We start from the raw sequence: 25,805 nt of genomic DNA, 5'->3' as shown, positions 1-25,805 counted from the left end.
AGGGATTTCACCTTGTGTCTCTGTATCAACAAAATTAGGAACACTTTTACCATCTGTATTTATGTGTAGACTACTAAACTATGTGCATTTGCATTGACATCAAAGTCCACTGTCCCTTCTTTTAATTTTGATACATTTGGTCAATATGCTTTGAATATAGTTATAACAACAACACTTCAATGAGACTAAACACTCTTGCAGACTCATCAGTATGATGATTAAGACTCCACAAAATAAGTTCCCGCTCAACATTTCTAATAAACAGATAATGTTGAAATTCAGCTTTTCAATTTTTCATCTTGAGAATCAGCTCACACCGATCTTTCAAAATACTGCTATTGCATGTCTTCAAGGTGCCAGGCTTTTTGGGGTTATAACTTTATTCACCAATGGACTATTCTTGGAAGGGTGAATTATTGGACACCACTAATGAAAGTTTATTAATAATAAAAAAGAAAAATCAGAAGATATAGGATAATAGTATAAAAGATGTTATCTCTAAACCATGATAAGTCACCCGGCTTATAATATGTGAAACATATTGGACAGGTGCTAACTATGCCTGCATTCCATCTACCCATTACAGTAATTTAAATCTGATTTTGTGGATGAATTGTGTCTGTTAATCTCACACTTTATTTTCAACAACTCCACAGATCAAATCGGTAAATTGTTGTTATAAAACATCATCCAAAATGTCAGTCCAAGAATACAATCAACAATCTTGAAAGTTAATTGTATAGTCATGTTGATCCCATAATAAATATTATCACTGTTGGAAGCAGTTTTTCTGGCTAATTTATGCAGGTTCCTATAATCAAAAAATGCTTTAGAACTGTTGCATTAGGAAGGTGGTGTTTCGGAATACAGGAGTTTTGATATTGAACTCTGCATATAATAATTTCCAAAAATGAACTGCCAACATTATTATTTTTTTAATTTTTATTTATGAGTCTTGTAGAGCGCACGGCTACCCCTAACGCGGCTGTCCCGGCGCTGTGGACGGCAGCGGCAAAAAAACAGGAGTTAGTAGCTGGAAAACAGCCATGTCTTGAGCTTACTTCTGAACTGAGATTCCAGCTCAATCAATCTCAGAGGGAGGGAATTCCACAGATTAGATGACACCACCGCAAAGGCTCTTTCTCCCTTTCAGGAGCGGAGGAAGCGGGGGGCTGCAGGAGGCGTAGATGGTTGGACTTAAGTGCACGCGTTGAGTGCACTAACTTCAGCCTACTTCTTAAGTATCCAGGGCCTTTCCCGTTCAAGGCCCTGAAGATGAGGACTGAATGCGGGCGGATATCGGAAGCCAGTGACGATTCTTTAAGTGTGGAGAGATGAAGTGGAGGTAGGGCACTTTAAAAATCAGTCTGGCTGCAGCGTTCTGAACAATCTGCAGCCTGTGTAGGAGGTAGGCTGGGGCACCCACATAGAGGGAGTTGGAGTAGTCCAGGTGGGAGTTAATGAGGGCATGGACGATCGTTTTAGTGAGTCCATTGGCAGGTATGGCGCTATTTTTCTAATCATGCGCAGCTTGCCAAAACAGGCGGAGGTAACTTTGTGGATTTGGTTTTTATATGCCAACTCATTATCAATTTGGACGCCAAGATTACGCGCCACTTGCACTGGGGTTGGGGGAGGATTCAGCTCGTGGGGCCACCACATCATCGGCGGTAGAGGGGATTTTTCGTTAAAGAGTAAGACCTCCGTTTTATTAGTGTTTAATTTCAAGGTGTTCCGTGTCATCCAAGAAACGATGTCAGAGAGGCAGGTTTTAAAGTTTAAGTCAATAGGGAGGTAGAATACTAAATCTACACTTTTTATGTCTGCATATGCTGACAATATGTAGGTAGTCAATATTGTGTAGCTGATATATATGTAGGTCAATAATATTGCCCTCAAGTATTTGACATACAACCTGATAAAAGTATTAAAACATATGAATATCTGGATATTTTCTTCATCAATTACTTAAATCACGACATGGTATAACATATTTCCCGGGTGAGTCCTTACAGAATCCATTTAAAATCTGCAAGCAAAATGCCAGGCAATAGGTTGCCAGAAAAATCGAAGCTATAACAGTTACAAGGGCAATTGATGAAAATATCAAGGATGTGGGCAGAATGAAAAGTGGCAAGAGAATCAAGGCACTGTTTGGACCAACGTAAAGCAAACTTGAGAGAACAAACTGGATGAATTTTGGAATATGGTCAGTAGGACAACAGACAGGGCAATTAAACTGATTAATTTCAATTCAAATATCTGTGTAGGAATTCTATATTTCATAGTAATAAACTATGAATAATTTGACCCAATATAGAAAACGATATAGTGCTTAGTGTCAAACAATTAGAAGGATAAGATGCAGATTGCCTTTTGATTACAGTATTGCAACACAATTTTTTTTGTATGCACAGTTATTATAAAGCATATTTCCAAATGGAATTCCCAAATGAGAAGGAAGGAAGGTATATTACTAATGACGGATAAATACCAAGCAATAGGCTAACAATAAATGTATGTCAAACCCATTAACTTTTTTGATGCATTTTGGGTGGCTAGTAGGCCCATGTTAGTGTGAAAACTAGTAAAATGAGCATTCCAGCTCATGTGCTACAGCTGTTTTTAATACTGCAATATCATTCTACCTGGATAGTACCTGGATTTGTACTCAACTAGGTAATGATGGTGGGTATACTAAGCACTAAGAGGTCAGAAATGGGCTCAAATATGCATGTGTTCCTGCACCGCTTGTATTCTCACTGTATGTTACCAGTCTTCCTGAATACTTACAAGTTTGCTCTGATCAACCCGTAAAAGGAAAATTGTGTTCTTCACTTACATATGCAGATGATATTGTACTTTTAGATTTATCACCTCCTACTCACTACACTGGAAGTGGAAGGCTTTTGAAAAATACGTATCCATAAATAAGTTATTTCTTTATTTATTTTGAATAGTCATATAACTATTCAAATGGACCACTGCTTTTTGTGGAGGCACACATACAGCTTGCGCCAAAGCCTACACCTACATCTATCTGGTACTGGCCAGATTTTGATGAAACAAAATAAGCTTGTCGCTCTGGGCAACCATGGAGTGATTTCTGTGGACAACAACTGTTACATACACCAGAAAATGGTAGTTGGTAGTTAAATTTGAGGTCCATACAATTTATAGTGTTGACATATGCATTATAGTACCACCATTACTTTGAAAGAAAGAAAGCAAGTAATACTTTATTTGTTGATTAATAAAAGTCATTACAATCAAGAATAAAACACAATCGGTTAAGAGCATTGTTTTTTGTCAATAGAGCACCTATACAACTTTATACTGAAAAGTTAGCAAAAATGATTAAAAGTGTCTGTGCCAATCAATTAGTTAAAGTACAATTGTGTGAAGGCTTGTATTTAACGGCGATAATTAAAGTGCAGTTGAGCAGGATCTAACAAAAACATTTTAAAAGCTGTTGTTAAGAATAAATCGTTTTTTTTCCTCAGCAGAAAGGACCCACACAATACAGATAATTGTACATGTGTTAAGATATAACTAATTGAGGTGAACACATAGAATGTTTTTTTTGTTTCAAAAAAAAAATTTCTCTCGATTTTGTTTTTCCAATGGCTATAAACAATTAAAACATTTTAGAACTTCATATTCAGGATCATGCACAAAATGTTAGAAACAATTTTCGATTTAGCATTGATGGGTTTTGCGACATGTTCCTGCAATAACAATCAGTATCAGTCTAAGCAGGCGATTGATGTTGGGAATCACACTTGGTTAGTAACTTCTTTTCTACAATAAAAATGAACTTTACAAATTGGGAAGTCAGGCGGGGCATATTCCCAGTGAGACAGGGTATAATAGCTTGTCGACATGTTATCACCCTTAATTCATTAAAGATGGGTTTCAGCAGAGTCTTCCACTCTTCTAACAGCTGAGGGCATGTAGTTGCAATATGTATTAAAGATTCATTATAGAAAACACATAACCTACGGATTCTTGTGGACCAGTTATTTTCCTAGATAGGGATTTCGTCCTTTGAGGGATATCTAACAAACCGTAACAACATAAATTTGTTCCTTAAACACCATTGCTTAAAAAAAAGCATTGGCCATGTCAATAGCTCTTGAGTTAATCTGACTTCTCAGTTCTCAGGCAAACATAAGGTTGTGTGCAATGTATCCAATCTTTACTTTGGAGCAGCTGTAAACAAGAAGAAATTGCCATTGATATATGCTCATTGGGATAGGCCTGTTTAATCGGATGTATGACGTTACAACGCATACTTTTACAACGACTACCATTACAACGCAATTTTTACAGCGCAGGATCCATTACAACGAAGTACCATTACAACGCATGTATTTACAACGCAGATACCTTTACAACGCATACCATTACAACGTAAGTATTAGTAAGTATATAATATTTATTGAAATGTAAATTAATTAAAATTAATTTAATTTAATTTAATTAATTTAATTAATTTAATTTAATTTAATTTAATTTATTTTAATTTATTTAATTTAATTTAATGTAATTTATTTAATGTAAATAATTTATTTTAATTAATTTAATATAATTTAATGTAATTTAATATAATTAATTTAATTTAATTAATTTAATTTAATTTAATGTAATTTAATATAATTAATCTTTTTAAATTAAATTTAATAAATTAAATTAAATTAATTAATTTAATTAAATTACATTAAATTTATCATGTACCCCTTTACCCAAAAAACCCCAAAATGACCCTGAACCCTAAAAATACCCCTTTACCCAAAAACCCAAAACTAACCCTGAACCCTAAAAATACCCCTTTACCCAAAAACTGAAAACTGACCCTGAACCCTAAAAATACCCCTTTACCCAAAAACTGAAAACTGACCCTGAACCCTAAAAATACCCCTTTACCCAAAAACTAAAAACTGACCCTGAACCCTAAAATTACCCCTTTACCCAAAAACTGAAAACTAACCCTGAACCCTAAAAATACCCCTTTACCCAAAAACTGAAAACTGACCCTGAACCCTAAAAATACCCCTTTACCCAAAAACTGAAAACTGACCCTGAACCCTAAAAATACCCCTTTACCCAAAAACTGAAAACTGACCCTGAACCCTAAAAATACCCCTTTACCCAAAAACTGAAAACTGACCCTGAACCCTAAAAATACCCCTTTACCCAAAAACTGAAAACTGACCCTGAACCCTAAAAATACCCCTTAAAAAAACCCCAAAAATATAACATTTTACATATAATTATATACTTACCAATACTTACGTTGTAATGGTATGCGTTGTAAAGGTACCTGCGTTGTAAAAACCTGTGTTGTAATTACATGCGTTGTAATAGTTTTTGCGTTGTAAAACTTTCGTTGTAATGGTAGTTCGTTGTAAAAGTTGCGTTGTAAAGGTTGTTTCCCGTTTAATCTCTTTAACACAAAGTTCACAGATGGTGGAATACTTATTTCCGTGGCCAAACCTCTTAGAAGGGTACCTGGGAGAAAAGACTTGATCTGCCAACCTGCTTTTCAGTAGAGAGGGACACAGTGTGATTGTTTGCAACATGGAACAGAGGAAATGATTCAAACAAGGGTAAGTGTACGCTTACCCTATTGGTTAGGGAAAAGCCAGAAGTCCAACCTGCTAAACAGGCTGTTGCATCCAAGGTACTCTATTTAGAAATGTTTCTGGACCTGTGGAAGAACAGGAGTAGATTGGACCGCATGTCTGTGACCTTAAAAGAGCCTAGTGTTATATGACCATTAGGGTCATTGTCGACATTGCTAAGTTAGCCCGAGCTCTGCTGCCATGATGCTGCTTTTGCGCACGTTACTACATGCCTTAGTTTTGCAAGACTCTTTATATGCCTTTCACATGAGACCAAGTCAATCCTAGATTCCCTGCGGTGCCTAGTTTTAAAAAATGTATAGGTTTGCTAGGTGTCCCTAGGTGCCGGCAGAGCTAGGGTTCAAAATCTACAGCTTAGCGTTTTGCAAAAAAAGGGTCATTTTTCACTGTTAAAATGTGATGTGTCCATTTTGCATTTTGGGCTGTTTCCTGTTGCTGGAGACTCTGGGGAATGATGGGTGTGTGGAAGTTTGTGGATCTGAGCAGATTCCAGAACTTTCCATCACTGAAATGTCAGGAAAATGTGTTTTTTTTACAAAGTTTGAGGTTTGCAAGGGATTCTGGGTAACATAATCTATGAGAGCTACAAAAGTCACCGCATCATTAGTTGCCCTTGGTATCTAGTTCTCATAAATATACAGGTTTGCTATGTTACCCTAGGTGCCAGCTGCACTAGGACCCAAAATCCATAGGTAGGCACATTCCGTAAAAAAGTCAGCACCTAGTGGGCTTTCTGCTGCCCTGGGGAGGGTGGAAAGCTGGGGAAAATTCCCCAATATGCCTTCAAGGGCGGGCAGAAAGACTGTGGCTATTGCTTTGGGGTGATGGGGGTATTGGGATAGCCATTCTGGGCAGCCCCCACCCCTACATATAAAAGAGCCAGCATAATCACTGGTGCCTAGTGGGCTTTATGCCCCCCCAGGGGCAGATCAGGGGCTACTGCCCAATCTGCCTCCTGGGGTGGCAGAAAGACTGTGGCATCTCTTATTGGTGGGTGGGGGCATTGGCATACCCATTCTGGGCAGCCCCCACCCCTGATTTCTTTTTTTATCCCTGGTGCCTATTGGGCTATTTCCCCCATCTGCCTCGCGGGGAGCAGACCAAATGTGGCATTTTTTTTGGGGTGGGGGCATAGGCATGGCCATTCTGGGTGGTGCAAACCCTTGGTATAGAAAAAGAATTCCTGGTGCCTAGTAGGCTTTGTTCCCCCCCGGGAAGCAGATCATGTGCTACTGCCCCCATATGCCTCCCGGAGAGCGGAATGACTGTGGCATTTTTTGGGGTGTGATGGGGGCATTGGCATGCCCATTCTGGGCAGCCCCTGCCACTTCGTGAGCATCATAAACAATGCTCTCGAAGGACAATTTGTTGTATCTCTCACAAAAAGTCACATTTATGAATCATTATAGTGGCCTAGAATGGATGCTGAAGTGGATGAGGTGGTGGCGAGTATTGTGCTGTGAAAATTAGCTGACAACAGTTTGAAAGTAGCCACTTCACCCATGATGACTATTGAATGTGTGTCTGGACCATGGATTAGACTAGGCATTGACATCATGGGACCATACAATACTTTATCTGGAGGCTCTACGTTCATTGTGATGGACTACTTTTAAAAATGGCCAGTGCTTAAAATGGTTAAGGATCCCAATGCTGTAACATTTGTGGAGTTTTTAAGGGAATGTTTCTTGAGGGAGGATTTCCTGGATTTTTGTTTCCGACAATGGCACCCAGTTTTTGAGTAAGGAGTTTGAATCTTTCATGTAGAGTCAAACATTTGAAGAGTTCTCTATATCACCCACAGACCAATTGCTTGGTAGAGAGAATGAACAGGATGGTGGGTGAATGTATCTGGTGGGCAAACAGAAGTACTCTCTATGTCATAAAGGTGGTACACCGCTTTTTGTGGTTTTACTGCACCGCACCTCATTCCACTACATATTTTTCTCCCTTTGAACTTCTTAGCGATAAGAAAAGACAATGCTTGTCCCCATCCTGCATGGATGTTGAAATAGGTTACAAGTGAGATAGATGTCCTGCAGTTGTGAGGGCTTGTAAAGAAGATTGTAGATCAGATTCAGGAGAAACAGAAGGAATGATGAAAAGAAAAGTGTAAAAAAAATCTGTTGTGGAGCCGGGTGATTTTGTTTGCATTAATTCAGCTATTCAATTACAAAAAAGGAAGATTAAATTTGGTGCTCCTGTAATGGATGAGAAGATCTGTGGAAATGCTCAAATGCACAATTACAGTCAGAGGAGGCCACTGGTGGAATCTAGCAACAGTCATAAGGATGACTAACTTGCTGGATTTTTTTTGAGGGGTTCATGATGTTGGTAACTAGGTGGTACAACACAATATCAGCTATCTACAGAATAAAACACGGCAGTCTTTGCGATGCAAAAGTTCCGGAAGTATCATAAACCATCTAGGTGTCACTCATGAAAGGGCTCTCTATTGTTCTAAATTGTTTTGTGGGTTAGTAAAGTTTTTTAGTTTTAATGATTTTTTAGGCCACATGTATCAACATTTCTAATAGTGATTACCTAATTGCAATTTCTAAGGAATTGCAATTAGGTTTTCTTTATTACAAATGTAATGGAGTTTCATTTAGCGATTACTAGGGGGGGGTCACAAATTGACCTACCTCATTAACATTAATGAGGTGGGTCGCAATTTGTAACCCCATTGTTATCGCTAAAATCACGGGGATGGTGGTCTGCTAGGGTCAGCAGACCACCACGTCTGTGATTGCTTTTAAATGAAGGAATTATTTTTGTAAAGCAGCCACTTTTTCTTAAAGAAAAACAGGATGCTTTACAAAATGAAAAACAAAAAGTTTACCTTTCTTTTTTTAAGAGCAGGCAGTGGTCCACGGTTCCATCAGCACTGCACATTCGTCTTAGAATGATATTACGTAGGTGATGATGGAATGTGGGCTGAAGATTGTGGCAGTTAAACTGACATTTGCACAGTGCTGGCAGCGGAATGGTTCCTGCATGCCTGTCCTCCATTGCCATGTGATTCTTTCATAGTAATAAACTTGCCTCTATTTGTGATGATGTCGTAGAGTCTTTAAGTCCATAAGTAGAAACACAGGGGCATATTTACAAGCCTGTATCTAAGTCTGGGTGGTGAACTCCACTCAGTTTGCAGAATTTGTGGAGCTTTCTGTAATCTATGCTTCGCAGAGCACGTGGAGTTTTTTCCTCACTCACGCACGCTAATGTCAAGTTGGTGAAGGTGGGCAATGAAAATCCACCTCCCAGCGAGACGTCTCAATGCGAGCTGTCATATTTCTCAATGTGGGTGGTTGCATTGGATTGCAACAGCAAGCATTGAGAAACCTTCCTTTCGCGTTGAGACAGCTGCCACTCGGGTAGGAAATGTACTTGAGCTGCAAGATAAGAAGTAGCACCCTCTTGTGTTTTGCATGGTGCCATTTGTGCTGATTTTCCAGCTCTGCAGAAACACCCAGCACTGAAAATCAAGGTGAACAGCATGACCAAACATACTCCACAGCTTGTGGAATTTGGCATAGCACGGCAGAGTATTTTGGTCACTACACGGAACTCTGCAAACTCCACCCTGGCCTACCCATAGCTCTACCAGAGTGTCATTATTTGGATGCTCTGATGGTTCTGTCTGCTGGACCATATTTACAAGACCATTCAAAGCTGCTTTGTGTGGTGTTACACAGACTTCGAAATATGTTTTTTTTCACGCAGTATTCTGCATTAGAAGGGCATGTCATGGGTGTTGCTGTAGGTGTTCCCACACAACACAGCTGGCTTTTTGACACTGCCCCAGATTTATAAGGATTGGTAAATTTGAGGCACTGCCAAAAAAAATGCCTTTCAAGGGTAGGCCTTAAAGTGGCACAACGAGAAGACATACTTATTAAAGTTCAAAATTACTTTATTTGGATAAGACCATATCCATAAAAGCCCAATCACATTACAACAAATAAAAATGCACAACTTCATATTCAGGATGAAACTATTTCAATAACATTAGTAACAAGTGCAAAATATGTTAAAAATGCATACAGCAAGTTTCTAAAAGGAGCCCACGCATTTCAAAATAGTCATTTAAAAACCAGAGCAAAAACGCATTCTTCTTAAGTTGCACGTCATTATGCGAGTCCATACAGCAGTTCTCAAAAAAGTACCAACTCGAAAAACAAACTCATCATCTTCCAGCTTAAGTTTGCTCCTATATGCATCTATTATTTTTAAAAACGTTGTTAAAAGCCATTTTGCAGGGGGGCGTGGTTTGGACGCCGCGCAGGATGGACGGCTAGGTGAGAGCTCCTCCGCGCCGGACCATCTCCTTCTACTTTTCCTGATGTGACGGAGACCGGACTTCTTCTAAAAATACCGGAATTTGAGACCGGAGCGTGCCGTCAGCATGAGGTGTGTCTTTCCAACGTTTATTCACCAGCCTTCATGACTTTTCCACGACTCTGAATTTTGAGATGCCGGGACCCGCCATTTTGTAATCCGCCTCAGTGCCGGCGGTTTCCTTGCGGCATTGTTCTCCTTCAGTTCCAGGCAGCTACCGGCCTCACACCATCGGCTATTCTTGAAACCTGGACTCTAGAGGTGAGCTTTTGGGCGCATTCTGCTTATCTATGCCCCTCTTCCACCTCAGGTCGCTCTAACTTTTTCCATGTGTCCGCCATTTTCCACTAATCGCGGCTGATTGCGAGCCGCGGTTTCTGCGCAGCTCCTCATACTTTGCTGCCGTCTACGATGTTCCTCTGCTATTTGCCACCTTATACCCTCCTCTGATCTCTACGACCGGCATGTTTCCTAACCCACCGACCCCAACATACTAGCTGACTGAACGCACTTGCTACGGAGCGCCTGTCACGGTAACACCTCATTGTGCCTACTTCTGTCACTAATGATAAATATTGTGGGAGGCTCCTTAAAGTCTGCATAAATGCCCTTTCAGCTGCAGCGCTTGTCGGAGAAGTAGCGCTTCTGAGGCATTAGTAGAGCGTTCCTTCCCGCACTACAATCCGTGTTAATCTCAGCGCAAGGGTTTTGAAGTATCAGTTGCTCCCAGCCTCAGCTGTTGGTCATTTTGCTGTACATTTTAACTGCCTCCGTGTATACCACAGAACGAGAGAGTTGAAGTGTCAGTCTCAGCTGTTCTTCATCTGCTGTACATTTCCATCGTCACGTTTCAGTCAGGGAAGCCCAGCACAGGTGAAGAATTACTTTTATCATGGTCTTTGCCTTTACCGCCACCTACTGGATTTTGGAATTACAGCTGCATGTGCTATTTTAATATTTCACGATCTTTACCAGAGTCTCTGCCCTGCTTCTACAACTGAATGCTATTGGTTTGAGAATCGTCTTAGGAGGCATTATCTGTTGTTTGAATGCACAGTCGGAACTACCTTCTTTTCCTCATAAGACTGCCATTGTGGAATAGACCATTCACCCTAGGCATTTCACTGAATGTCGGCCTGTCAGTTCATCATATCGCTGACAGGCACAGCTGCTGTTACCTTTCATTGTTGACCTGCAGTAATTTCATCGCTGATAGGCACAGCTTAACAGTTTGAAAGATCAGTTGTTACCATCGAATGGATCTCACTCCTGATGCTAATGTCTACTATTAAGGCTCTCATCTCATACTAGAGACATCTCCTATCAGATTCTTTAGGAACGTTGGTTCCCTCTTGGCAGGCTCCACGGATTACGCTGCTCACATCACTATGGATTAAGCCCTCCAGTTGACAGCTAGAATGGTGATTCTTTTCTAATCAACCCTCAAAGTTTTGTGCAGATCAGCCTAAGCGGGGAACTCAGCACCATCAGCCCACTCTTGCTCTCAGTGGCTCAGTCTTCTACTTTCCATCCAGATTTCTTCACATATACTATCTCCGGCAGTACTTTTCTGACTTATTCTCCCCTATGGTGAATTTGCGCAATCCCAAATTTGTCTTCAAAGCCTCTGCAGTTACTCCTGTACATTCTTCTACCTTGGATACCTCCTCACGGTCAGTCGTGATGGCGACGTCCTCTTCTCAACGTGCATCTTCAGGCCAACCGCCAGCGAACAAGTCATCACCTTCTGCATCGTCCTCCAAGAGACTTAAGCAAAACTCCCCTACTCCAGATTCTCCTCCTTCGCACTCCATTGACTTAATTCTAGAAGAAATTCGTGCATTGCGTCCATTCATTGAGGAAACAAGTAAAGACATGCAACTCTTAAAGGATAAATGGGAGGTCATGGATACTCGTATCTCCTCCGTGGAACAGCAACTTCCTGAAGTTCAGTCCAACTCACGACGCATTGACTCGTTAGAAAAGACTGTCCTCTCTTTACAGCGCCACACAGAGGATTTGGAAAACCGTAATAGGCGGAACAACCTCCGTATTTATGGTTTGCCGGAAACTCTTGAGGGGGAGGACCCTGTCACTTTCTTCTCATCCTTCCTTCCGAAATTATTGGACATGCCACCTTCCACATCCCTCAACATTCAAAGAGCACATAGACTTGGAGCACGCTCGTCAACCTCTACCAAACCTCGTGGTGTCATCATCCTTTTCCTGAGATTTACAGACCTGTTGTCCATTATGTCTGCAGCCAGATCCAAGAAACAACTATCTTGGCAAGGTCAACGTGTTTATATTTCCCAGGATGTCTCTTCTGCCACTGCTGCACGACGAAAGGAATTCCTGGCTCTTCGTCCCTCTCTGCGCTCTCTTGGAGCCCGATATGGCTTGTTCCACCCATGTACCTTCAGAGTCACCCATCAGAACAAGTCTTGGTCTTTTCAAGATCCTGACGAACTCCGTAATTTTCTTCTTCTGCATACCAATGATGGCATGGAATCTTCACCTTCAAATAGTGGCTGATTAATGTTGTTATATCTTTTGCTGACTGTTTCCTGTCTTTCGCTATGATTGATCTTTCGCTGTCTCTTCCTATTCCTGTTGTCCTCCCATTATACTTAGTTCTAATTTGTTCTTAATCTTTCCAACTCCGTGTTACTTCTCTCCATTGTTTCCTCCGGTTTTTCTCTCTTTCTCTGCATCACTTCTGTCTTATCTTATACCGCTTAGTATATATTTATTATGTTCCTGAGTTAACTGTTGTTCTTTCTTTCCTTCTCCACGCAGATATGTCTCGGTTTCCCCTTCACCATGTGTCATCCTTTGTACCCCTGTGAGACTTCGGTACGGTTGTGCTTCTGATCCTGGTTTACCCGTCTTGCCCCGCGTCACCACTTCCCCACCTCCATTGTGTACCCCCCCCTTTTCAGGTATGGTTCTTGCAGTCATCCTTCTGGATTTGTACTGTCTTCTATGCATTCTCTCTTTGCTTTTCTCCTCTCCTATCTCAGCCTCTTTTCCTTTTTCTCCGCTCTCCTTCTTCCATCCTTTCCTATCCCTTCTCTTTTATTCCCCCTTTCTCCTATTTTTCCTTATTCTTTCTTCTAATACTCTACTGGTTATCATAATTTTATTATGCTATTGCTTGTTTTATTACCTGTACAGTATGTTTTTGCACCTTTCAGTTTTGAACAATTTATTATGTTGTAAATTTCAAAGTTATTTCATGGAATGTGAAAGGATTTAACCATCCTATCAAACGGCAGAAAGTACTCTCCCACCTCTCCTCTTATAATCCCGATATTGTTCTCATTCAAGAAACCCATCTTTCAGATGTTGAATCCTTAAAACTTAAAAGATTGTGGGTTGGCAATGTTTTGTTTTCTCCAGCTTCCCATAAGAAGAACGGTGTTGCTATTTTAATTCACAAACGTCACAAATGTAAAGTCCTTCTCGAAGACAAAGATGATGAGGGGCGTTGGATTCTTGTTAAGCTGCTTATTAATAATATCCCTCTTACTTTGCTCAATGTTTATGGTCCTACAGGTTTTGATTCCTCTTTTTGGCCTGCAATTACTGCAAAATGTATTCAACATAAAGATGCTTCCTTCCTTATGGGCGGGGATTGTAATCAAATCATCGACCCCTTTTTAGACCGCAAATCCTCTGTACGATTCACTCCACACAAACCTCATAAACAGTTTCTCGATACTATCGCACAGGTTCACCTTGTAGATTCCTGGAGGCTCACACACCCAGACACTATTGATTTTTCTTTTTTCTCCCCACCACATGCCTCTTTTTCCCGTTTAGATTATATTTTTCTTTCCTCTTCCTTATCTCAAACTCTTATCTCCTCATCTATTGAACCTATTGTCATTTCTGATCATTCCCCTATTATCACTGATTTTGATCTTTCTCCTCCAGCTCCTAAATATTCTCGTTGGCGTTTTAATTCTTCCCTACTTACAGACCCTCTTTTCTCTTCCTCTTTTCGCTCCTTTACGTCTGAATTCTTCCAGCTTAACTCTACTCCTACTACCTCTCCCCATGTCCTTTGGGACTCTTTCAAGGCCACAGCCCGCGGTTTTATTATTGATTTTGTTTCCAAAAAAAAGAAGAAATTTCTCCAAAAGCGCAAAGTTACTCTTGCACATATCAAATCGCTTGAACACCAATTTTATACCTCCTCTCCTACTCAAATACCTTCTGAACTGCTTCAAGCTAAAATTGCATTTAACAAACTTACTACAGATTCGGCCTCTTCCTTTCTCCTTCGAGGTAGTGCTCGATATTACGGGGGACGGAACAAATCGGGCAAATTGCTTGCTAATTATCTGAAATCTCGTAAAGAAAGGACTTTCATCGACTCTATCTACTCCCATTCTAACGTCCTCTTGCATACAGATAAAGATATTTTACAACAATTCCAATCCTTCTATGAGTCTTTATACTCTCCTGAGAACCCCCCTACCCCAGATCTTCTGCAATCATATTTTGAGGGATTGCCTAAACCAGATACTTCTACACTTAACTTCTCAGACATTGAGGCGGATTTTACCCTCTCTGAATTATCTACAGCGCTTTCTTCTCTAACCAAGGGTAAGACCCCGGGGCCTGATGGCTTTCCCGTTGAATTTTACTTACACTTCTCTGATCTTCTCTTACCTAAACTTCTTTTTCTTTTTCAATCTTTTTGTTCCACAGGTTTGGCTCAAGGCTCCTTTCAGGATGCTACCATCTGCCTCATACCTAAGGAAGGGCGTGACCCAAAATACTGTAAGAATTATCGGCCGATATCCCTAGTCAATGTGGACTATAAATTATATGCAAAACTATTAGCCCTTCGTCTTGATCTCTTTATGCCTCATCTTATTGGGAAGGAACAATGTGGTTTTGTTAAGGGCCGCCTCACCTCAGACAACTCCAGACTCCTTCTCAATGTTCTCAACAAAGCTTCCTCTCTCTCTATCCCTCTTGCAGCTATCTCGGTTGATGCCGAAAAAGCCTTTGATCGAGTTGACTGGTCCTTTCTTCTGACTTCCCTGAAATGGCATGGCTTTGGCCCGAAATTTATCTCCTATGTTTCTCTGATATATTCTATGCCCAAAGCTTCGGTCCTTGTTAATGGTCAACTTACCACCCCTTTTATCCTTCAACGTGGTGTACGTCAGGGCTGTCCTCTTTCCCCTCTTCTTTTTATTTTAGCTCTTGAACCCTTTATCTCTTCTATTCGTAACAATCCTTCCATTTCTGGTTTCCCTTATGGTGAAAGTCAACTTAAGTTATCGGCTTATGCGGATGACATCCTTCTATTCATTTCCGATCCACAGAATTCTGTCCCCGCCCTAATACATGAATTTGGTAGATTTTCCCGGGTTTCAGGATATAAAATTAATTCGGATAAGACGGAGATCCTTCCTATTACTAAATTTTGCCTTCCACATTTATTCACTTCCACCGGTTTTGCCTGGAATAGTACGAAAATAAAATATCTTGGCGTCCTCTTCTCTAACTCTATCCCTTCTTCTATCCGGCTTAACATGAGTGCAGTCATCTCTAGAATTGATTCACTTCTCTCTTCCTGGAATCCTCTGTACCTTTCCTGGTGGGGTCGTCTTGACTCGATTAAAATGATGATTGCTCCGATTTTGATCTATTTACTTTCTATGCTCCCTGTACATATTCCAGCTCTCTACTTCCGTCGCATTGATTCTCTTTTATCCAAATTCCTTTGGAAACAGAAGAAAGCTCGTATCTCTATTTCAGCTCTTCGTAAACCTAAATCAGATGGGGGGATTAATTTCCCGAACTTCCGTCTTTATCATAAATCCTTTTCTCTTCGTCAAGCCTCACGTTGGTTAGCGCAAGAAGTGTCCCCCTTTGCCCCCTTATGGTTATCGGTTGAACGTGAGTTACTCCTTCCTTATTCTTTTCAGGATGCACTTCGCTTTACTACCAAGGCTCCTTGTCTAAACCCTCCATTATTCAAACATACCTCCTCTCTTTTGCGACCCTTACTGTCCACAGCCTCTCTCTCCCGTGAATCCTTCTTATCGTCACCCATTTGGTATAACTCATATATTCTTATACGGAACAGACCTATTGCCTGGACGGCGTGGAGATCAAAAGGTATTATCTGGGTTCATCATCTCTTTGACGGTTCGTCTCCTCGTTCCTTCCCCCAATTTCAAACCCAATTTCATTGTCCTACATCGTTTGCAAAGAAATACTACATCCTCATGGACATTGTTCTTGAGCGATACTACTCTTTATCCACGGATGTATCATCCACCCCCCCTTCCTCCATACTCACCATTCTCTCTACTATTCCCAAGGCTTCTCTTATTTATAGATACTTCTCGGCTCCTGACCCTGACCGCCCCAAGTCAAAATTAGAACTCTCTTGGGAAAAGGACTTCAAAAGCTCGTGGCCGCCCTCGCTTTGGAACAAACTTTGGGCGAAATCAATGAAGACCTCTCGCACTGCATCCCTCACTCAATCCTTATTCTTCTTCTATCATAGACTCTATCTCTCTCCTCTTTCCCTCTCTCGCTTCCTTTCGTCTTCTACTAGCAACTGTTGGACCTGTGATGCTCCCGATGCTGATCTTTATCATCTTTTCTTTCTCTGTCCTTCTGTCCGTCGTTTTTGGTCTCAAGTGTGGTCTCGCATTTCTCAAATCTTTCATCTTTCTATTTCCTTTTCTACCTCTTTGGTTTTCTTAGGTAGCCTCTCAGAAGCTTTAGATCTCCCCCCACATTCATGTGGTCTTTTTGACCTTTTTTTGGCACTTGCACTCCAACATATTGCCTCCAATTGGAAGTCCTTGAACAACCTCTCCATAATCTCCTGGTGGAATTTATTATGTCATTCTCATAGATTGGATGTTGCCTTTGCGTCCTCCTGCACACCCCCACGAAATGTTGAACTTTACTGGTTACCTCTCACCTTATACTTAGATCATTCTGCCAAAAAGACTTATACTTCATTGTCCCCTGACAATTTTAGACCCCCTTGAACGTTTGTACTTCTGCTTGTAAGTTTATGCTTCAGTTTTTCACTATTGCAGTTTCTTGTTTCCTTTGTTATTCATATTTTAATAATGTTTTTCACGCGTGCATTTACTGTTCTATTTGCAATCACCCAGTTGCTTCTTTCATATTGTAACATTTACTGTATTATGCTTTGTTCCCTTTTTCCCCTCCCCTTCCCTCCCCTCCTTCCCTCCCTTAAAAAAATCTTAAAATGCTTTGTTTCCTCTTGTGCTAACAGCTGACTTAATTTTAGTCTCCCATGATTGCCCTTTTTCATTTTATTCTGCTGTTGTCACCTTATTGTATTGCTAATTCTTTATTTCAATAAAGCTTTCAAACATAAAAAAAAAAAAAAAAAAAGCCATTTTGCATATTTTATATAAAACTTACAGGAGAATAAAAAAAAATTAAATTATTTGACAACTCCGACCGTTGCACAGAGATGGCAAGGAGTCTAGGTTAGGATTGTACCCAAAGGGAAAATAGAGCACACATTTTACAGTGCCAGCCCTTAAACAGTAAAGAAGTCCCCGCTACCAATAACATATAGGTTTTGTGAGATAACTAGGTGGCAAGTATGAGGTGTGCTCAATGGTCATAAAGTCTGCAACACTTAGTTTCTTAGACTCCCTATCCAGTCTTGCCTTGTTATAAAGTGTGTATAATGCTGTCCTAAGGGTTTCTTTTGTGTCCAGCCTCAGTTTTGTTTGGACTTGAAAAGAGCCGGCCATGATGAAAACTAGCCACGGAATATCCATCCCCTTCTTGCAATTGAGGCAGTCTCCTACTATCTCTCCTATGAGGGACGCTGCTGGATTTTTCCATATAGCTAGCCAAAATAAAGCAGGGCAAGCATTTATAAAATCCTCAATGTAGTGTAGGTTCAATTCACTATGGTAAACGTAGTGAGAGGTTGAGATTGGTACGTCCAATAGTTTCCTCCATAATCTGTTCTCCTTGCACTGAAAACTGTCAATTTTTGCAATGCCCTAAACCTCTGTGCCATAGCTAGCTGTAGGTACGGACTGGGATTTAAAACAAATTACATAGCTGAAATGGCCCCTGTCCTCTTTGGTAGAGGAGGCTAAGAATTGAATTGGTGGCCTTTGAGAACTTGTTCCAACAGAACACCATATGATCAAATCAGGTGCTGTTCGCAGCAAAGACCAACCCAAGGTAAGGAAAAGTGCTAGTGCATTCTAACTTTTGGTGAACCACAGATAAAGAATTTAGGGAATCTTTTCTCGGCCCACAAGACATTATAAATGATTTTTTTTTAAATTGGTGCACAGGTCTAGGCTGGCCATAAAATCAACAAACCCCTGTACTAGGATCTGTAAGGCATTGGGTGTGAGGCCCATTAAGACCACATCATCAGCGTATAATAGCACTGTGAGCATGTTGTCATTCACTCATTAGTGAGCGCGGTCACTAATTTATGCAAATTAATAATATATATGATAAAAAGGAGAGGTGCCCCCTCTACAAACTTTATTGTCATTTGAAACCTTGCCACCATTTTTTTTATTCTAACCCAGACCTTCAGGTCTTTATGTAAATATGCCAAAATATGCACTAGAACCTCATCTATACCATATTCTAAAAGAATGGACCATAATCGTGACCGGTTATTAAAATCAAATCTAAGGTCAGGTCCATGAAGACCAGGTTTATTGGAGATCCCTGTGCTATGACATGATTTTAAAATGTGATTTTCCTGGGTCCATATTTTAATCTTATTATATAAAATTCTGCCTAAGATTTTCAGGGTGTTATCTATCAAGGAAATCAGTCTAAAGCAGCTAGGTTGGGAGCGATCGCCCTTTTGAAAAATCGGGACAATAATACTTATTAACCACGAGCTTGGTGGCGGAGCATTGGTTATATCATTAAAAACATTTAACAAAAGTGGCGCCCAAAAATCAGGCTTGTGCTTGATAATATCAATTGGTAACCCATCAGGACCTGCTGCTTTATTACCCAGGCTCTGATGGATGGCTTCCTCGATTTTTGATGGTGGGGCCCTATGCTCAATGAGGTCTATATCTTGTACTGGGGCAGTATAGATCATGGAAAAATGGGCTTCCCATGCTTCACTGGTTATATTACTGCTTATCGGGGTTAGTAACTGTCCCCTTGACCTCAAATCCTTGATGGCAGCCCAGCATGTGTTCCCGTTCTTTAGGCTGGCAGCATCAGCAGGAGCATCCCAGAGTTCTTTTAGTAATTCTTCCTTCCTTTTAGAGATGGCTAACATATACTTCTGACTAAGCAATTTAATAATTGAGTGACACCTCAGGTTAGTCGACAGGGCCTTGCGTAGCTGTCTGTTAGTCTCTGAACACTCGCAGTTAAACCATCTAGGACTGTGTTCTACAACAGTAGTGGGTTTTGATAGTATGGTTTTAATGGCCTCACGGAGTTTACTAAAGCACTGATTACGTCAGGATTTGGGTCCTGTACTGACAGGCAAGAGTCGATGAAGCTTAGATAGTCCTTTACCATCGTACAGAACAGGTCATTATTATTTACACCCTGCCAGACCAATCTTAAGTTGTCTGTGGAGGATGTTAGATTCCTGGCACCATATTCAGTAATGTATGTGTGCCTGGGGGACAGTCTCAGCACTGTTTTAATTGGATTGTGATCACCATAAGTAGTAGCGACAACTTCAGCTTTCAGTAAGCAGTCTTCAAGGGAAGGGGAAATGAAAACATAATCGATTGTGGAAGCGCTATCCCTCCTTCATGAGGGTTATTATATTTTGTTATAATGGCAATATTCATAACGTTGATTAGAATATGGTTTCAAATGTTCCATTAGTTCCTCACCCATGTGGCAAGTTTGCCCTCTGCCGCTGGTCCATTTACTGTTCTTTTTACTGGGCAGCTTAGTATTGAAATAACTTCCCAGGCAGACTCCAGCTATTTTTTTGAAACCCTGACAATGCTGTAGGATGGTGACACATTTGAATACATTATTAGAGTTTGTGGTTGTATGAGCTGAAAGTCAATGTTGTAAAAATGAATAGAATAAATAGAAAAACCCCTTTTGCATAACAAGGCTTGGAATTTGTCACTTTTAGTACATAAGAACTTAACACTACCTCCTGCAGCGATGTTTACCCAGGCCGATAAGCCGCCTGAAGGCTGATCAAATTTAGGGATTGGGGCTACAATGTATAACATTCAAAACCGTTGATATATAAATCTTGGGTGGGCCAGGTCTCTTGAAACATGAGGATGTCCTACTCTCTCACCAGTTTTAGACAGTGAGGTTGGTGTATTTTTTACTGTAGCCGGCCACGTTTCAGCTTAATAAGCTTGAATTCAAATATTTATATCTCTCTTCATTTTTGGCATTCTGCAGCACACATAGAAGGAGCAAAACGCCATTAACAATTGTTTTCATGCATTAAGTTTTCACTTCCTTCACAAACACAATCATCCCTGAATGCCGACATCCTTGCACCATGATGCAAGGATGCCTGCACTGATGCACGGCTGCTGTTTTAGTGCCGGCACAGGGGAGAGCAAAGGAGTGCACCGTATTACTACAAATACATCCCTGACTTTTTTAAATGAGGCAGCTCGGCACAGCAACATTCCTTGCAGTTTTGAGCCATTTCATTGTAAACATGCCCCATAGTTTTTGTATCTGAGCCGTTCTCTATTGCTGCCAGTCTTACCTTGCACTTAGATAACTGTTAAGCACAACTAGATGACCAGTGGTGCCTCTTAATGTTTTTTAGCATTATTTTTAGATGAAACTTCAAAAATTATTACATCTGATATTGCCTATTCAATTTTTGTAATTTTCGGTGTCATTATTTCACTTTTCAAAATGTACAAAATGTTCTAAATTGGTTTGGGTTTTTTGTGTGCGTTTTGATTTTATTAGTGTTTTGGTACTGTGTAAATGCTTTACACATTGTTTGTAAGCTAAGCCTGTCCTCTCTGTGTGATACCTATCAAGAGGTTGAGCTCAGGTTAATTTAGTAACTTCCAAGGTTCACCCTGACAAGGGTTGTAGTTGTTACATGAGGTGGGCACTCACCCCCTTCAATTAAAACTCCAATTTTTTACATTCAGTCACACTTTTCTGTTGACACATTTGAACCACTATAAGACTAAATTGCCTATATGTTGGTAATGATGCGAGTGGGCTGTTAGTGGTCTGATGGGGTGACAAGAAGGAATAGGGGCCTTATCAAGGTGCTCAATGCCTGGTGCTGCCTGCCTGTGACTGTAACTGTCACTATTTTCCAGTGGTTATGATGGTTCAAGGGGTCAAGTCACCAGGATTTGGTACTACAAGGCTAGGTTTGTCAAGGTTTTATTCATTTAGATAATGCAGCCCTATATGTGTCAAGTATGATATTTAAATTTTAGTTTACTTGTACTGTGAGTTTTTATACAATATAGTTTTTATGGCAGCTGCTATGGGCAACCATTCTGTCTGGGGTTGTGTTCTCCCTGTAGCACAACCTCTCAGCTGTTGGTCAAATAGGAGAAGCTGCAGGACTACATTCACCGCAATCTATAAAAATATAGGTGGTCTGACAGTGCCGGCATGACATTAAAAAGGGATAAAAGCTTGCATAGGTGTGCTGTGCCTACATGCAGGCAATCTTGATCTGTTTAAGCAGACACAGCCATTGGCAGTGCATTCTTTTTGAATTTATTAGCATCAAATAATTCATTGCTATTTCTGTTGTAATTTGTTACAGACATTTCATGTGAGACTAGCATTATGTGCGTATTCATCTCAGTGAGCCTCCTACCTTGATGGAGCCAATGCTCTATTTATTAAATATATTTATCTGTTCTACATGATGAAAGAGATTTTCTTTAGTAACTCTATAAGGATAAAATCAAAGGCTTCCCAGACTGCTCCTACAGTACAAAAAAACTAATAAAGAGCTCTTATTCAGTGTCTGAATGCGGTATTACTGGTAATATTTGCACAAAGAAAAAGCATGTGCTGCTGTTCAGTCTGCCAGATCACAATTATCCTGCATACTTTTGTAATGTATTTCAATTAACAAACAGATGTTGAAGATTTTACCATATTCAAGTAGAAATTAGATTTATAAATAACACCTAATAGGTTGCCTAGTCAGAGGACAATACTCTAGAAAACACGTTGGCACAATCGGTTTTATTTAGAGTCTTGCTGACAGGATACTCCACCAGAGAGATGGCAGAGTACTCTGCCGGCTAAGCTGACAGTCCACCAACTATCAAACAGGTCCTTATTGTCTGATCTTGAGAGTACCTCAGAATGTCCTACCTAAACAGGGCGGGCATTTAGAGGTACGTTGTTCCTGTTTGGGATCACCATGAAAAGCCTGAAGGTCCCCAAAAGGAAAGAATATAAATGATCCAAACAATCTGGCAGAGAACTCTCAGCGAGTCAGGGTTATTGTTATTGTATTACAACAAACTCCTGAAAAAGGCCAGGAGAGGATAAGAGATTGGTTGGATAGAGAGGAGAGCGAAAAATTAAATAGTGAGTAAAATATAGGTAAACGGGGAAATAATGGGTAAAGAGAAAAATCATTAATAGAGAAACTAGGAAGGATGTACAGTGCCTTCCATTCTCTTACCTCGGCATCAATCCAGCTCATAGCTGTTGGAATGAATTTGTAATAATTGTTGAAATGGCAAAACCATCCAGGGGCACAGTAGCACATGGGGAAGTCTGCATCACGCGTTTCTCTTATTTGCTTAACTGTAAAAAAACAGACTGAGCTGTCAAACACTGGAGAAAAACAAGTGGTAAATAGCAGTACCTGATTGTACAACATTGTAGCACAGTTAAAGCAGGGTTTGTTGCGTCAAGATTCCACGAGTTAGGTTTTATGGCATAATAACACAGAATTTTCATTTAACCAAGTTCCACTAAGAACAATGAATCACTGTATTAAATCTCAAATTTCCAGTATTATCAAACATTCTCTACAAAATTGTTTCGAACATAAAATAAAAAGTGCAAAGGATATAAACTGTATTTTCCTTATTATGCAATCTGAGGGAAGGGAAGGCAGGTAGGATGAAGCTAGACATCAGCACAAGAATCAAGTTATGTCATGCAATGTGCAAGCTTAAGAAATTTGTTGACATTTTATAAACAGTAAAGTTACCCTTCCCAGGTCCGAATTATGATTCCACCTGATTCATATGAGGTGGATTTTTCCACACCCACTTTTTCTGAGATTGGGAGGAACTACCTACATTTTTCTGGTGTTTAATTCCAGCAGGAATAATTGCACGAGGCTTGGCTACACCTGAAGCTAGGCCTGACTTCCCTCGGCAGAAAGGAACCATTCCCGTGCTTCCACTCTTCTCGTCAACACATCTCTGAACCACCAGCCCACCCACAGTTCTCTGCATACATTTACCACCTGCACAGAGCAGGCTGAAAATGTATACATTAAAAACCACACGCAATTTGGAAATCCGTATGGGAATTTCGACTGGAAAACTCCATCCCACATGATAATTCCCAATTCCAAGGGTTTTTACATGTAATTACACAATACTGATGGGGATCTATGGCACAGTAATAGGTCCCTCACAATCAGGGTGAGGTTCAACTTGTTAATCTAAAGAACTATTGACTTGCGTTTCCCTTTTACAACTTGTTCACCAGCTTGCATTATGTCATTATGTAGTAACCACACAGGCATCGTCAGATAAAATCAGGCAAGTTTATTACCACATTGGAGCTACATAGTAGCAGAGGACTGACACACAGGAGCTCCTCCGCTGCCAACTACTGTTCAACAGTGATAACATAAATACTAATATTGCAAAATGCTCCACATCATGAATTCTTAACATCATGAATTCTCAACTAGAATCTCTCAGACACCAGATTCTACCTGCATGAAAAGTATTACACATTTTCCCTTCACCCATAACTGACACAAAACACTGAATGAAACCTGGAAGAGACACAAACATAACAGTCACCACACATCAAGACCCTACACACAAAAAGTACTAATTACAATCAGGTAGGAAACCTGCTATATTTATCTATTGTTCCAGAACTAAATCCTCTAGGTGTGACCTGGAAATTCTCAGATTCATCCTGATACTCTTTTGGCTGTAAACATTCCTGCCCCTGTACAAGCAGAGGTATAATGTTTGTGATGGGAACTCTCAGTTATCAGGCACCTTGCCCACCTTAACAACTTTAGCTAGATTCCATCAGTGCCCCCACTAACTTTAATGCCATTATGACAAATCTTTTCCACCTTGACATGCAAACCATATCCCCAATGTCCACCGTGATCAACTTGACATTTTTTTGTCTTCAAAAAGTCCATCAACTATTCTATATCCAACTCACAATTTAGCCATTTAACCGTCCATGCTGGACAGAAACATGTGTTTGCCTTCCTACCTCTCAGCAGTTCAAAAGGAGACACCTTGTTGGTAGAGTGTGGCATGGTTAAATATAACCACAACAAACTGTGGGCAGACTTTACCACATCTAAAGTTGTACTCTTGGCTCACTTTATGTACTCACCTACCACTTGGTTCATTTTCTCCACCAGCCCAATGGTTTGAGGGTGATATGGTGAGTTTCTCAGATGTTTAATCCCACATGACTCCTGCAACACTTGTACTAATAAACTGTGTGACATTGTCTGAAACAAGGAAGAAAAGAAGCCACTCTCTCATCAAAATGTATGTAGGAATTTCAACAATCACACCATCTTGAGTTGTGGGCAATTTGATCCATAATCAACCAGTACAATGATAAATCCGGCAGCACCCGGCAAAGAATCATATGCCCCCATACTGTCAATCCCAAGCTTGATCCATGTCCCTGAAGGACGCTCAATAGGTATGAGGGGTGGATGAACCACCTTCAGACTCTTGTCAGCTGTCTTGCAGACACAGCAGTCTTTCACCATCTAATAGAGTTTAGTGTCCATTATTGTCCACCAAAAAGATTTGGGAATATGTTGCTTTGTGAAAGAAGTCCCTAAGTGTCCCTCATGGGCATCTTTTATTATGCTGTTTCTCACCGAATGTGGAAGAATCAACTTGAATGATCTTAGAAGGAGGCCATCTTCGACTAAAATCTCATGACTCAACATACAATAGGGTTGTAACATGGGAGACAAAGTCTTCTCTATAGGCCAACCTCCTTCAAATAGGTCAATGACCAGCTGCAAAATTTAACCACACTTCACAGCATCAATCAATTCTCCCTCTGAACAAACCTTTGATTCTGGAATTTCCAATGAAGACACTAACCAATGCTCATAATCTTCATCCATCAAATCAGATCACTTTACACCACTGTCATCATCCCCTCTGCACAGAAATCAAGGAAGAAAATCAGCTCTGCTGTTCCTACCACCTGGAATGTGGATCACATCAAATTGCAACAGCATTAATTTGGTGGAGAGTCTTAAAATTCTGGGCATACAACACTTACTTACACCCCAACCCAGAATGTATATTAGTGGCTTCTGCTCAGTTTGAATTGTCCCTCACTTTCATTGGCCCCACATGTCTGAAGACACAAAGGAGGTTTGTCGCTCCTGAGTCACCTGTCAAGCCAGTGGTAAGGCAGGTGGCACCACAAAGGCCCCCCTGATACCACTACCTGTGGTGGGGTTCCCTTTGAGAGAGTGGGGATTGATATTGTTGGACCAATGGATCCCCAGACAGCATCTGGGCACAGGTTTATCCTAGTGGTGGTGGACCATGCCACTAGGTACCCAGAGGCAATTCCCCTTAGGAC

The 25,805-nt window shown here is 40.5% G+C and overlaps 1 protein-coding gene across 1 annotated transcript in view; it reads right to left on the bottom strand.

The window, feature by feature from the left end:
- LOC144753792 (lectin-like) overlaps positions 1-22,764 on the bottom strand; it is a 348,088-nt gene extending 325,324 nt beyond the window's left edge. Inside the window, exon 1 of the mRNA XM_078641367.1 lies at positions 22,645-22,764. Coding sequence (XP_078497493.1) covers positions 22,645-22,731 — 87 coding nt within the window. The 5' untranslated portion in view covers positions 22,732-22,764. The remainder of the gene's footprint in view (positions 1-22,644) is intronic.
- Positions 22,765-25,805: the final 3,041 nt, after the last annotated feature.

Source organism: Lissotriton helveticus, chromosome 5_1 (genome assembly GCF_964261635.1).
Source record: "Lissotriton helveticus chromosome 5_1, aLisHel1.1, whole genome shotgun sequence".
In the NCBI taxonomy this organism is placed as follows: domain Eukaryota; kingdom Metazoa; phylum Chordata; class Amphibia; order Caudata; family Salamandridae; genus Lissotriton; species Lissotriton helveticus.
Note: the sequence above shows the minus strand (reverse complement) of the source record. Positions and strands in the feature narration are given on the sequence as shown.